We start from the raw sequence: 16,168 nt of genomic DNA on the forward strand, positions 1-16,168 counted from the left end.
TATTATTTAATCTCGCATTAGAGTCTTTGGCTATAACAATTCGTGAAGCTAAAAATATTCATCGTATTTCTATAAATGGGACCATACATAAAATTACTCTTTATGCAAATGATCTTTTGGTTTATATCTCGAATCCTGAAGAATCTATTCCTAATCTTCTGGAATTATTAAATGATTTTGGAAAATTTTCAGGATATAAACTTAATTTAAATAAAAGTGAATTGTTCCCTTTAAATATTCCTGTTTTTATATATAAGGATATTCTATTTAAAATTGTGAATTGTTTTAAATATTTGGGTATTATCATTACAAAAAAATATAAGGATCTTTATAAAGCTAATGTAGTTGCTTTATTGGACTCTATGAAACAATTATTTTCTAGATGGAATCCTCTTACACCTTCTTTAATAGGTCGTATTCATGCCATGAAAATGATGATTTTACTTAGATTTTTATATATTTTTCAAAATATACCTGTCTTTCTAACCAAAAAATGTTTTGATCAAATTGATTCTACTATTTCATCCTTTATTTGGAATAATAAAAAACCAAGAGTTAATAAGTTTCATTTACAAAAATCTAAAAAAAGATGGTGGACTCGCGCTACCTAATTTAAGATTATATTATTGGGCTGTTAATATTCGATAATTATGTTTTTGGCTATATTGGCTCTATAAGAATCAAAACCCAGCTTGGATTGATTTAGAATTTAAAGCTATTAATCAATTTTATTTAACTTCACTATTAGGAGCTCCATTACCTTTACAAGTTGCTAAAATTTCCAATTTAAATTTCTACCCTGTTATTAAACAGTTCTTACGGATTTGGTTTCCGTTTCGTAACTCTTTTAATTTTAAACAATTTAAATTGTCTAGTCCTGTATTTCGAAATTTGCTATTTAAACCTTCAATTACTGATCCCATCTTTCTTTTATGGAGAAATAAGGGGATTTATTCTTTTTGCAGACTTATTTAGTGATGGTTGATTGATGTCTTTTGAAGAGTTAATTAGTAAATATTCTCTCTCTGATACACATTTCTTGCAATATTGACAGGTTAGACATTTTTTACAAAAATATGTTTCTATGTTTCCATATATGCAAGAATCTGATTTATTGGACACTATTTTGAATATGAATCCCTTAGTGAGAGACTCCATTGGTAGAATTTATAATTTATTTTTGCTACAAAAAGATAACCTCTCACTAAAGATAAAACAAAATTGGGAGAGAGAACTTAATATGACTTTTGTTAATGAAGATTGGTCGCGAGTTCTGAAAATGGTTAATTCTTCTTCGATATGTGCCAATCATTGTTTAATTCAGTTTAAAATTGTTCATCGTTATTAAGTAACAAAGGAGAGGCTATCCAAAATATTTCCTAATATAGATAATTATTACGATAAGTGCAAAAATGAAGTAGCTACTTTGTCACATATGTTCTGTTCATGTCCCTCATTGAAATATTTTTGGAAATCTTTATTTTCTACAATTTCTAAAGCTTTGAAAATTAATTTACAACCTAATACATTGACTGTTCTATTTGGAATAGTTCCGCATCATATTCAGGGTATTTCATTTTCAAACCAACATGTAATTGCATTCGATACATTGTTGGCAAGAAGAGCTATTTCATTGAAGTGGAAAGATACCTCTGCTCCTACACTAACTCAATGGTTTTCCCAAGTAACGTTATGTCTTAGCTTGGAAAAAATTAGAAGTAGAACTTTTGATCCCCGATTTGATTTTGAGAGAAGGTGGGGTTCTTTACTAAATATTATCATTTAATTTGAATTAATTTACATGGTTTCCTTCCAATTTTATGTTATATAAATGTGATTTGGTAGTTATTGTTTTCCTTTTCTTCTATAAATATATATAATTGTAAGATGTATTGCTCTGGGAGTTGGTTCCTAATTTTTGTTTCTTTTTTTTTGTTTTATAGTTAGTGGGTTTTATTTTTAGTTAGCTGGGGTTCTCTTTTTTTCCTTTTTCTTTTATAAATATTTTTTTCATTAGCATATATAAGTTTTTTCTTCAGCTTTAATTATATATATACTAATTTGTTGAATTTTTGTATTTTATAGCTGTAGAAGATTATGTATCAATAAAAAGATTTAAAAATGAAATGAAATCTACAAATTTGAATGGAATCTCTCATCTGTGGTATAAGAAGGGTCAACTACGTTGGTTTGCTGTCTTTTTCTTTAGTCTTTCTGTTCTCTGTTCTTAGCTACTAGACTTTTGCAGCTCTACATTTTCAAATCTTTTTGTTCTGTGTTTAATAAAACAATTGTGAAGCAACAAGTTTTATGCCTTTTTCTTGACTTCTAAAAAAACCTTGTATTATAAGCATCAGAATCCAACACATGGATGATAAAGTCATTAGGTATGCATCTGATGGTGAGCAAAGCTCAGATTTGTCCACAAAGGTTGTGAGTAGAGGTGCCTTCTCCTGTTTTGCAATTGCAGCCAGAAATGGTCAAGAATGCTATCAAAGAAATTGCTGGAGGAACTCAATGGGTTGAGCTGCATCAGAAGGAAGAAAGAAATTGCCAATGTTTGGAGTCAAAACTCTGCATCATTCCTATGAAATTTCCATGGAGATTCTTCTGCATTTCGGAATTGGATGAAACAATAGGAGAACTATTAGCTTTATTTCAAGATCGGGCTAAATTAATAAATTAAACAACAATATAACCAGTCCAAAATCATGACCTGAGAGCGAACTTTATTTTAATTGTCACTTAAACACATAGAAGCTTTGTAGACTCCTTGGTCTAATAGTAGGCACCTGCAGTGTCATGTGGGAAATCCGAGATGCTTCTTGTATGTTGGACATCTAAATATGCAGGAAGTGGCTTGGATTTCAGAGCCAGAGTGCTGGCTGGCATTACCACAGTGTATTTATGATTGGATCACACATTCCCAGAAAGTTTCTGCATTTACAAGCAGGAGGAGAATGAGTAAACATGAGCCAGACCAGAGAAGTATTACAGCAGTCTACTGAAAACATCGCAAATCTTAATTAATACTAAAAGACTAAAAAGACTGGAAAAAAAAAAGATGTTTATTCCTCAAGGGGCTACAGCTATTGCCGAGTCAATAGCACACAAATGAGGGTTGAAATGGCGGAAGAACTGCAGTGATGGATATCGAACGAGAGGTTGGCATTTCTGTGGCAACAGAATTTATTCCAGCGTTAAGAATGGCACAAAGCAGTTGGAAAGCATTCTGAGATGGAAGGATGAAGATCCAATGATTGTGTTAATGAAACAGGTAAAGAAGATGACATCTGCAGGAAAATGAGGTTCAGCTCCTTAATTTCCTCAAAGATAGTTATTTCTGCATTTCTACCAATGCTATCCATCAGTTAACACAAGTATGGAGATATCAGAAATAAAATCATGACTGAAGAGATGCTGAAGGAGGGAAGACTTTGGTTTCTTGGTATTGCAACTGTTCTGCGGGGGGTAAGAACAGTACAGTTAATATGGGCTGCCTTGCCATCTATATGCCAAATGCCATCTATAAATTTGTTGATGACACAACTATTGTTGGAGAATTTCAGATTGCGACAAAAAGACGTACAGGAACAAGATGTATCAGCTAGTTGAGTGGTGTCGTAGCAACATACTTGCACTCAATGTCAGTAAGACCAAAGAATTGATTGTGGACCTAAAGAAGGGTTAAACAATGGAACTCACACCTGTTCTTATGGAGGAATCAAAAGTGGAAAGAGTGAGCAATTTCAGGTTCCCAGGTGTTAACATTTCTGTGGATCTATTCTGGGCCCAACGTATTGATGCAGTTGCAAAGAAAGCATAACTGTGGCTATATTTCATTGGGAGTTTGAAGAGATGTGGTATGTTACCAGAGACACAAATTTCCACAGAAGTACCATGGAGAGCATTCTAATTGGCTGCATTGCTGTCTGGTATGGTGCGGGCGGGGGGGGGGGGTGTTGCTGCTGCACAAGATCGAAATAGGCTGCGGAAAGTTGTAAACTCAGTCAGCTCCATCATGGGCAATAGCCTCCCCAGCATTCAGGAAATCTTCAAGGACCAATACCTTAAAATCATAGCATCCATCATTAAGGACCTCCATCACCAAGGGCATGCCCCCTTTTCATTGCTACCATCAGGGAGGAGGTGCAGGAGCCTGAAGACACAGACTCAATGATTCAGAAGCAGCTCTTCCCTTCTGCCATAAGATTTCTGAATGGACAGTGAACCCATAAACACTTCCTCACTACATGTTTTACACGACTTATTTAGTTCAACTTTTTAATATATATGTATGTACAGTGTGTGTGTATATTATATATATACTGAAATTCACAGATTTTATTATTATGTATTGCAATGTACTACTACCACATAACAACAAATTTCACAACATATGCTGATGATATTAAAACTGATTCTGATTTAAGTTTTGCCTTGTTTATGCATTTGGAGAAGTTTAAACTAGCTTGGCAGGCGAATGGAATGTTCAGCAGTTTCAGAGGAGAGAGAGTCAACATGGACATGGAAGGCAAGAGTTTAATAAACACACTTGGAGACCAGAGGAATGAGTTTAGAAGGCAGATAAAATGAGAACTGGGAAATAAGAATCCAGCTTCTTTGGTAATATTTAATTATCTACCATTTATTGTAGAACAATGAACTGTGTGCACATACAGATATATTGAAGTATAACATCATTACCATTGCTGAAACATGGCTTAAAGATGGACAGAAGTAGTGGCGAGACAGGTTACATGGTTTACAGGTTAGAAAGATCAGAGGAGGGTGGGAGAGATAAATAGGATCAATTGCCATTTTATCTGCTTCAGGAGATTTCAGCCATCATCTTGTTGGTGGTGTATATCCCACCTCAGGCCAGTGTGAAACAGGCTCAATCTCTCATCGCTACAGTTGGAAGTTCTCATCTGCTTCAAAAGGGCAACAATTACACCCGTGCCAAGAAAAGTAGGGTGAGCTACCTTAACAGCTATCATCCAGTAGCACTCACATCTACAGTGATGAAACGCTTTGAGAGGTTGGTTATGGCTAGAATCAACTCCTGCCTCAGCAAGGACCTGGACCCACTGCAATTTGCCTATCACCACAATGGATGTGATCTCATTGGCTCTTCATGCAGCCTTGAATCACCTGGACAATACTAATACCTATGTCAGCTGTTTATTGCCTACAGCTCAGCATGCAACACAGTCATTCCTACAATTCTGATCGAAAAGCTCCAAAACCTGGGCCTCTGCACCTCCCTGTGCAACTAGATCCTTACTTTCTAACCGGAAGAGCATAGTCCATGCAGATCGGAAATAACATCTCCATCTCGCTTTCAAACAACACTGGTGAACCAGGCTGCAGAAAGTTATAAACTTAGTCAGCTCCATCGTGGGCACCATCCTCTGTAGTATCCAGGACATCTTCAAGGAGTGATTCTTCAAGAAGCACCCAGGACATGTCCTCTTCTGACTGCCACCATCAGGAAGGAGGTACAGGAGCCTGAAGACACACACTGAACAATTCAGGAACAGCTTCTTCTCTGCCATCTGATTTCTGAATGGACACTGCCTCACTACTTTAAAAAAAAATTATTTTTGCACTACTTAATGTAACTATTTTATTTATATATGGAAATAATACTGTAATTGTTTTTTCTTCTCCATTACTATGCATTGCATTGTACTGCTGCCGCAAAGACAACGTATTTCATGACGTATGCCAGTGATTTTAAACCTGATTCTGATATATAGCAACATCCATCCTCACTGTTGTATTGATTCCTTAATTTTGTTGGAGGAAACAAAATGGCTATGAGAATGGATGTTATGCCAGAAAAATCAATAAGAAGACCTTCAGGGTCCAATTGCAGAACATGAAAAAGGACAGTCACAGTGACGAGGTTCTCCTTATTCCCGAACGGTCAGGGGATATAAAAGAGCAAATAAGCAGGCAGATTTCTGGTAACTCCAGAAATTAATAAGAGAGTGATTGGTGGAACTTTAACTGTCCTAATACTAATTGGGACAGTACTAGAGTAAAGGGTATAAAAGGAGCAGAATTCTTGAAATGCGTTCAAGCATTTTTCTTTAAATCACTATGGAGCAAGCCCAAAAGGTGTGCTGGACTTAGTTTAGGCTCTGAAGTTGAGCTAGTGAAGAAGGTGGGGAGAATTTACAGAAAGAAGCAGCCATAGGTCCAGATTAAAAGCTTTAAGTTGGGGCAATGTCTCCTTTACCAAGGTGAGATATAATGGAGCATAAATGTACTGGAAGTAACTGACGATAAATCAATGTCAGAGGACCTAAAGTTAGTAAAGGTTTAGAACACATTTCCATTGAACCACCAGAGTGAGATCCAATTCCAATTCCAGGCTCCCACTGAACGTGAGGAAAACATCTGCAAGATGAAGTAGAAAAATAACAGGTTTCAAAAGCACAGTACAACAGAAAGATTGTACGGGTGCAGAAGGTGGAGTGCAAACTTAAAATTGAAATTTGAGAGACAATAGGTGTGCGATTAAAATGTTGCTGATCCATATCAAGGGAGACCTGAAGATATTCTGTAAATAAGTTAAGGGAAGAATTAGAAAGAAAAGAGTGGGTTATGTTGTGTAAAATCAAAACCATAGAGTGTGGAGGTGGAAAGCAAAAGTTCTGAATGAGTACTCTGTATATGTCTTTACATGAAAGAGATATTACAGGTGTTGATATTAAGAAAGAGACTAGGAATAAGAAATGGAGAGAATAGGGGCAAATTAAGGATCTGACATCTTTAATAATTGGAAAATTGCCAGGTCTGAATAACCTGAATCCTAATGTCATGGAAGAAGCCAGGAAGGAAATAGAGCGGTGCTTGGGTATAGTTTTCCATTACTTTTGGTTGCAGAAATAGTGTGGCAGCACTGGAAGTTTGTTGATGTGGCAACATTGCTTACCAAGCAAAGAATATAACAGTTTGTAACTGCAAACCATAAGCTTGACATTAGCAGTGAGAAAGTTGTTAGAAAATTCTGTGGGAAGGAATATATCACCTTGTAGAGTTCAAAGATGGTCAAGACCTTCACAGAAGGTTATGTGTGACTTACTTGGTGGAACAGATTAGGTGGATATTGGTTTGAAGAAAGTAAATATATTACTCTCCTTAAATGATTAAGGTATAAAAAGAGCAAAGAGAACAGGCTCTCATTATATAAAACATTAATTAATCTGTGGCTGGGGTACTGAGTACAATTCTGGTTCCCACGTTACACAAAGATCATGATAACACTCAATATCTACAGAAGGGATTTATGAAGATATTATCCAGACTGGAGAATTACAATGTTGAGGAAAAAATGTCCAGTCCAGGGTGGTTTGGAACAAAAGTGACTGAGGAGAGGTTGAATTGTTTTATGTAAAATTATGAGGGGAAAAGTAAGCGGAAAGAACCTGCTCTTTTAGCAGGAAGGTTGGTATCACTGTGAGATAAATGTAACTAATTTGGTAGAAGTATTACAGGAGAAGCTGAGGAAAAACAACATTGCATGAGTAAGATCAACAGACTGGAGGAGGAATGGGGAGTGGAAGCAAAACCCCCACCACATGTAAAACGTACCTGAAGAACTGTAACCTATAGGACTATGGACATACTGATTGGCATGGATACAATGGGCTGAATGGCCTCTTCCTGTTTTGTAAATGTATATGACTTCCTGAATCGAATCCAAATTCAGTGGATTCCAGTTAATTAGGCTGTTGGCTAATTAGGGCAGCAGCTTATTTGGGGCAACTCTTAAAGAACAAAAACTAATCCAGAAAATAGCTGGGTTTCCCTTCATTTATTTGGGACACTATACTGCTTAATTGGGACAGGAGACTGTTACCGAACAGTTTCTAACTTGCATCAGTCGCTTGTACTTGTGTGGCCATTAGACACTGCACCATGCTTAGAGCAAACAGTTTTTAAAGAGCGTCAGGTGCGTGTTATCCATCTGGGCCGAAGGACGCCAATCCAAAACGCAGTGACTTTTGATCATTTTATTTTTTTATTTTGACTCCAAAAAATTTCAAACTCTTGCCAAGATACTATGAAAAGATTTGATACTGGCTGAAAAAATTACCCTATGTGTCTGCGCTGATTTTATTAATTTACAGGCAATCAAAAGTACACGGCAGCGTACACTGTTTGAATTCCTCCGTCGATAACTATTATGAACTAATACAGCTTTATAGTACTGTGGTAGTATTGGTAATGTTCTAATTTGTTCTGTATTTCATTTAAATACATAATTTGTTACTCAATTAAATGGTAGTTTGTCTTTTTTTAATAGCATTTTAACTATTTCCATGAAACTTGGGCTAATTGGGGCACCCGCTTAATTGGGCCAAAATGCACTTGTCCCAATGTGTCCCAATTAACTGCAATCCACTGTATTCTGGAATATCCCTCCTAAGCTTTCTGTCTTGCTGCATATATGCTTCCACCTTCAAAACATATAATTTTAACAATGGTGATAATTACCTCCATTAAAACATGCTCCAAACACTTTTAGTACAGATTCCTTACCCTTTGTTGCTGTATGTCCCACTTGAGATATTTTATTCTTTTGAAGATACTTTTGAACGTGTCCTAAACTGTAATATATCTCTTTTTGTAGATGGTGATGGCCTAGGTATAAGCATTATTGGAATGGGAGCTGGAGCAGATATGGGATTGGAAAAACTTGGGATATTTGTGAAGACAGTAACTGAAGGTGGAGCTGCTCACAGAGACGGCAGGTATGGTTTGATATCTGTAGGCCAGTAACACTTATTCATAATCTAACATGTTATGCATGCTTGTGTCACGTCTATGTACTTTAAAATATCACACAGTTATTAGTGTTCGACGTCAGTCAGTTATGCGTGTTAAGTTTGACTTTAAAGGCATTGGATATTTAAGTTGATTAAGTATTTAAACATTAGAAAAACATTTTTGACTGCAATTAAAGAGATGATAGAATTTTTAAATAAATTCTTAGTAAATACTGGAGCACTTAGATGCCTGATAGTTGATTTCAAAAATGTTCCAGACTGAGAGATTGTACTGTACTGGGAAGGTGAGTTAATTGTTGATGTGCAGTGTTGGTGGGGGAGAGGTGGAAGTGCTGCTGGTAAGTGTAATAAGATGTTTTGTGTATGAGCCTCTCAGCGCAGTATTCTATTAAGCACAAAAGCCGAAGTTGCTCTGTGCAATAGAACAGCACTCACACATCAAAACCTCTTTAGAGGCCTTTATCCTGTATCTCAGCCACTGCGGAAATGGGAAAGGAGCTCAAGTTAATTGTGGGTTGCAAGATGGGTATTGTAACTGTGAAGACCGATTGAGTATACTCATTGAGAGCTGATTGTAATTAGAACATGGTGAAGATAGCTATTAGGCTGGTAGGGTCCTTCATGGGCATAATGAAGGCCTGCACCTGCAGGAGTGTCAGTTGGTGTTCATGGTGATCTTTAGCCATTCTTACTTGGTTGAATTTTGTGATAGTAATATCAAAACATGCATCTTGATCTTCCTCTGCATTAACACTTCATAAACAGAAGACCAGGAACCAATCTAGCATAAGTGGATTCTTAACAAAATTGTATTATGCTATTTGTGGACAAAATTTTTAAGTGTACATTTTAATCTCAGAAAGCAGTTTACTGAAACTTGACAGTTGTAGTTTATTATCATCTTAATGTGTTTTATTCATAATTGTTTCTTATTGAAGAGAATAGATTTTCTATTATGCTTTTAATATAAAGCATGTAAATTGTAGAGTTTGCCCGCATCTGTTATTAAATTAATTGAATTTATTGCAGCAAATTTCCATGCTTTTTAAATGCTGCTGCATTCTTTAGTGATATTACAAAATGATAAGGGGTTAGACACAGGGTTTACAAATTACCTCCTTGTGCAGAGAGTGGATGCAGATTATCCTTTATTCCCATAATTATTGGAGAAGCTAAACAGATGGTAGCTCACAATCTTCTTTTAATTTTGGAATGCGGTGTTAAAGAATATTTTCCATAAAGGCTCAATGTGAGTTCCACTCATCCAAGTAAAAGGTGATAGTCCTCAAGGCAGTCACTCGGTACTATCAGCTTTAGCAGTAGTCACAATTTCCATACTAAAATTAAATGTCAATTGTATTTTCTTACCAAAAATGGCTTTCAATTTTTGTCAGCTATCTGAGGCTTGAAATATGTTTTAATGGCATTTCACTAAATCTTCAATGTCTAGTTATTGCTGCTGATCTGAGTGAATTATTGAGTTATTCTTGTGCAAATTACAATATTTCTTAAGATATAATGAACAGGTTAAATGCATTTATTATGGAATATGCATACAGTAAAAATAACTTGTGAATTATTTGTTAGCACAACAAAATGATTGGCTTTCAACTCTAGTATCAGTAGGGTGAGAAGGGGTGTTGTTAACAAAACCTCATTCTCTACAGCATTGTACCATTAAGATGGGCCCTTTTTAGTTGAAAAGATCTGCCATTTATCTACAGTCACACAATCTGTGGCTTCTTGAATTTAATTTTAGAGGCTTCTCAATGTTTCCTCTTAGGAAAGCTGTGAGTGAAAGAAGTGTGTGTCTATAAATAAATAGTTGCAAGAAAAAGTAGAGATTTGCCCAAGGAGGGAAATGAGGTTATCTGGAAGTTTTTTATTAATACTCATTTTAACAGCCTTCTTTTAAAATTAAATTTTGCCAAATTGATTGAGATTCAAATTAAATAGAAACATGGATCCATGAATGACATTACAGAATAATATGTTCTTTTAAGATGAGGGAATAGTTAATGTGGTACAAAATATATTAATTGAGAACTGGAGCTGAACATGTACTGTGAGATGTACGAATGATAACACCTCTCTGCACATAAAAGAACTCGGGAAATCCTTAGTCCCATTAGTGCTTTTCTAGAAAAGAATTTAATAATGTATCTATTGAAAGGCTGCTTTTTAAGGTTCTGAATTTTTTTTACAGAACTACTAGTCTTACTGTTTGTCATTGATCAAGGGTATCTCCTGCTTTGGACATCAAAGCTGAACAGTTTGATAATGCTTCACAATATGTGATGACCTGGAAAGTATACTATATCATTATGGGCATGTTATATAGTCAACGCATGAAGACACGGGGAGGGCATAGTGGCCAGAATTGGTCAGTGAGAGTTGTGATGACTACCAATTGGGATCGGCTTAATGGATAGAAATATGTATGCAGTAAGGATGTTTACCTATTTACCTTGTGAATTGCTGAGTGGTTTTGCACTGCTGGAAATAATTGGGTGAGAAAATGAGTTATGGACTTACCTCAGAGGGGTCCCATTCCTGTGCTACACTTTGAAAATGTGGTTGGCCTGAGATATTCAGTATCAGATAATCCAGGATGATGGAGACTATTTTCCCAACAGTTCTTCAGAAGGAGTATTGTACGGGGACAGGTGTCACGTGGTGTGTCTTCAAAGGTTCAGGATCAGAATAAGGTTTATTATCATTGGCAGTAGTATCGTGCATAACAAAAAAAATCTATAAATTACAGTATAAAAAATAATGCAGAAAAGGAATAGCAAAGTTGTGTTCATGGGTTCATGGACTGTTCAGAAATCTGATGGCTGAGGGAAAGAAGCTGTACCTAAAGTGTTGACTGTGAGTCTCTGGGCTCATGTACCTCTTCCCTGATGGTAGTAATGAGAAGAAGTTAGGTCCCAGTTGATGAGGCTCCATCATGATGGATACTGTCTTCTTGAGGCATCGCCTTTTGAAAATGTTCTCGATAGTGGGGAGGATTGCACCCGTGATGGAGGTGGCTGCAGTCTCCTTCAATCCTGTGCATTGGCGCTTCCATACCAAGTAATGATGCAACCAGTCAGAATGCTCTCCATGGTATATCTGTCGAAATTTGTAAGAGCCTTTGGTGATGTACCGAATCTCCGCAAACTCATAATGAAGTATAGCCACTGGCAAGTGTGACTCAAGTGAGTCATGGTTGAATATCTACAATAATGTAAAATGACTCATAATTGGTCGCTGTTACTTTTCTCTGTATCTATCCTGCATTTTCAGTTGTAGAGCATAGAGAGAGGAGAGCAACATGATCATATTTCTAGGTAGCTGAGTCTAAATATTATGGTTCATAGGTCATCCATATCATTGATAATTAATAGTTGTTGCATGATTAATTTCTTACACTTGTTTGGCCCTTTCTCTTCCCTCTTCTATAGAAAATGGTAGAAGCAAAGTCATTGTATTTCTAACCTTAGTATCTACAGAATGCATCTATATTTTCCTATATTAATATTTGTCCACTTGTACCTTTAAAAATAAATGACATCGTTTTATTGTATTGGCAGCATTAAAATGTAACAAATTGCTCATTATCTGGAAAGCTCATCAATAATGGTGGTCAAACCTTTCCATGTTCACCCACTGCAGCAATACAGTCAATACTGATCTCATTAATTAGGTGTGTTTCCAAAATATATAGGCTCTGACAGCCAACATTGTGCCAGCTATTCCAAAATGTAGTGTCCACATTCTACGAAGGAAATCATCGCTTTCCTATTAAGGAATGGCAAGTCAATCCTCATCACCCCTAAACCAAAGCAAACTGCCTATAAGCAGTGATCACCACTCCAAATTAAATGTGATCCAATCACAGAGATTCAAACAGGTCACCTGGCAGGATGAATGCTCTATTAATATGTTGTCCTTACTGATTAGGCTGGGCCAGTTTCAGTTCATACAAAAAGCTAAGTGAACTCAGTCAGTCAGGCAGCTTCTGTGGAGGGAAATAGACCGTCTTTCAGTCCATTCCAGGTCCAGTTCTCCATACAGCTAAGCTAGCAGTAAAGTGTAATAGGAATAGATCACTGTGTTAATGTAAGCCATTAGTGTTTTGTAACCATGATTGTGATCACTGCTCTGGACAGACTAAATGCCTCAATAATAATACATTTTAATCCTTGCCTTGAAGTTTTAATCAAGTGTCAGCTAACATTATCTTGCCAATCAAAAAGACAGGATAGCAGAGAGGCCAATTTATTTATTTACTGAGACTCCATTAAATTAAAGGAAACTCCAGTTTATAACCTGATGCTCTTGGTCTATTGGTATCATTATTGGCGATTAGATTATGAAATCACCTGTATTCCAAATTGACTCCATAACCTACAGACTCGCTTTCAAAGACGCTTTGCAACTGGCTCGCAGTTTGCCTTTTGCACATTGGTTATTTCTGAGTCTTTGTATGCTTATGTGTAGTATTTTTGTAAAATTCTTTTGTATTTCTTTTTTCAAGTAAATGCCTGCAATAAAATAGTAACATACAGTATATGTAATAAATTTATTTTGAACTTCGAACTTTGAAAGTGAGGCACACTTATTGTTTTTAATCTGTTTCTTCAAAGACAAGTGAACATTCTACATAATTTATGGGCTACAGCATGGTGCTGAGGAGCTGCAGGGACCTGAATTCTTTCCTGACCTCAATTGCCTCCGTGTGGAGTTTGCAAGTTCTTTAATCTCTCTCTTCAGCAGTCTGAGGTATCCACCTGCTTCAAGCAGGCTTCAATCATACCAGTACCTAAGAAGAACGTGGTAATTTGCCTCAATGACTATCGTCCAGTAGCGCTTACGTCCACTGGGATGAAGTATACCAACTTCTTCCTGAGGAGCTACTGTACTTTGATCGGCTCCAATTTGCCTACCTACCTTTACAATAGGTCAACATCAGATGCCATTTCGTTGGCTCTTCACTCAGCTCTGGAACATCTGGACAGTGAAGATATACACATCAGGATGCTCTTCATTGACTGTAGCTCAGCACTCAACACTCCCATCCCCTTTAAACTAATCAGTAAGCTCCAAGATTTAGGCCTCGATACCTCATTGTGAAGCAGGATCCTAATTTCCCCACTTGCAGACCCCAGTCAGTACGGATTGGCAACAATATCTTCTCCACAATCTCCCTCAGCGCAGGTGCACCACAAGGCTGTGTGCTTATCCCCCTGTGCTACTCGCTTTATACCTATCACCACAAGGCTAAGTACAGCGATGCCATATTTAAGTTTTCTAACACCACTGTTGCTGACTGAATCAAAGATGGTGATGAATTGGCTTATAGGAGGGAGTTTGAAAATCTGGTTGAATGGTGCCACAACAACGAACTCTCACTCAACATCAGTACAGCCAAAGAGCTGATTATTAACTGCAGGAGGAAGAAACCTGAGGTCAAAGAGCCAGTCCTCATTAGTGGGTCAGAGGTGTAGTGAGTCAGTAACCTTATATTCCTTGGCATTATCATTTCATAGGATCTGTTCTGGGAACAGCATGTAAGTGCCATCATAATGAAGGCACGACAGCCGCTCTACTTCCTTAGAAATTTGTGCAGATTTGGCATAACATCTAAAACTTTGAAAAACTTCTGTAGATGCACAGTGGAGAGTGTCCTGATTGGCTGCATCACAGCATGGTATGGAAACACTAATATCCCAAAATGGAAAAACTTAAAAAGTGGTGGATACAGCTAGTCCATCAGAGGCAAAGCCTTCCCCACTATTGAGCATATTTACAAGGAGCGCTGCCACAAGAAAGCAGCCACGTCATCAAGGACCACACCATCCAGGCCATGCTCTCTTCTCGCTACTGCCTTTGGGAAGGAGGTAGAGGAACCTCAGGTCCCACACCACCAGGTTCAGGAACAGTTATTATCCTTTAACCATCAGGCTTCTGAACCAGTACTGAACTCTGAACTGATTCCACAACCCATGGACTCACGTTCAAAGACGCTATAACTCATATTCTCAGTATTATTTATTTACTTTTTTGTACATTTGCAGAGTTTGTCATCTTTTGCACATTGGTCATTCGTCAGTCTTTGTGTCTAGTTTTTCATTGATTCTATTGTGTTTCTTTGTTCTTTGAAATGATGGCTATGCTCTGAAAACCAGCTTAGATTCAATGGGTGGAATGGCCTCCTATGGTACTTTTACCCAATTATCTTCTGTGTAGTAGTATTTATCCTTCATTTTCCTTTGCCTTCAATGGTGTGCCGAACAATACCAGTAAGATTTACAGTAATAAGGACAGCTTCTATCCCACTGTTATCAGATTCTTGAACCTCTTGATGAACTGTTGGCCTCACAATGCACTTCGTTATGATCTTGCCCTTTATCATTTACCTGTGCTGCACTTTTTCAGTAGCTTTTACACTTTATTTGCATTGTTATTGTTTTATCTCATTCTAGCTCATTGCACTGTGCAATGACTTGATCTGTATAAATAGTATGGAAGATAAGCTTTCCAATGTATCTTGATACATGTGACAATAATTAACCAATACCAAAACCAAGATTTGTCGCTCCCATTGAACAGTGTTGTGCAATTGTAGATCTTTTAAGTAAGGTCTGCTGTGACCACAGCCATGTCTGTAGTCATACGGAACCATTCAGCCTCTTGAAACTGTACATAATATTGCACATACATAACTAGAATACCTGTAGTAATAAATTGCCCACTATTGTATTTCGTGAACAGTCTGGTTCAGTGTAGGTTATCAACAAGCATTGAGTGTACATTTAAGCTAGACTTTGGTCTGTTATCTTTGGCTGCTCTCCTAACCCCCATCTCTACTATCAACACTGTTATTGATGGTGAGTTTAGTGACAATGTGCTTGTTTATGACTTGAGCAGTTCAGAGCTGCTGTGTCAGGCCACTGTTGGGCCTCCGTGGATTCTGCCTATACTTCTTGCTGCCTCAGTAAAGTAGCCAGCGTAATCAAAGACACTACTCACTCCGGACATTTTCCCATTGGGCCCAAGATAAAAAAACCTTGAATGTATGTACCACCAGGCTTAAGGAGAGCTGTTATAGGACTATTGAATGGTTTTCTGTCATAATAAAATGGACTCATGACCTTATAATCTACCTCGCTATGATTTTGCACCTTATTGTTTACCTACACTGCATTTTCTGTGCATCTGTTATTGTTTTACCTTGTACTACTTCAGTGCACTGTGTAATGAATAGATCTGTATGAACAGCATGCAAGACATGGTTTCATTGTACTTCAGTATATGTGACAATAATAAATCAATCCAATCCAATCCAGTTTGCTCTTTGAAAGGGAAAGATGCAGCCT

The 16,168-nt window shown here is 37.1% G+C and overlaps 1 protein-coding gene across 3 annotated transcripts in view; it reads left to right on the forward strand.

The window, feature by feature from the left end:
* The window catches only part of LOC134340455 (neurabin-2-like), a 257,627-nt gene that overhangs the window by 153,922 nt on the left and 87,537 nt on the right, over positions 1-16,168 (forward strand). For all 3 annotated transcript variants that reach the window (XM_063037745.1, XM_063037743.1, XM_063037744.1), the window contains exon 4: positions 8,648-8,768. In XM_063037745.1, coding sequence (XP_062893815.1) covers positions 8,648-8,768 — 121 coding nt within the window. The remainder of the gene's footprint in view (positions 1-8,647; positions 8,769-16,168) is intronic.

The sequence above is a fragment of the Mobula hypostoma genome, chromosome X1 (assembly GCF_963921235.1).
Source record: "Mobula hypostoma chromosome X1, sMobHyp1.1, whole genome shotgun sequence".
Classification (NCBI taxonomy): Eukaryota; Metazoa; Chordata; class Chondrichthyes; order Myliobatiformes; family Myliobatidae; genus Mobula; species Mobula hypostoma.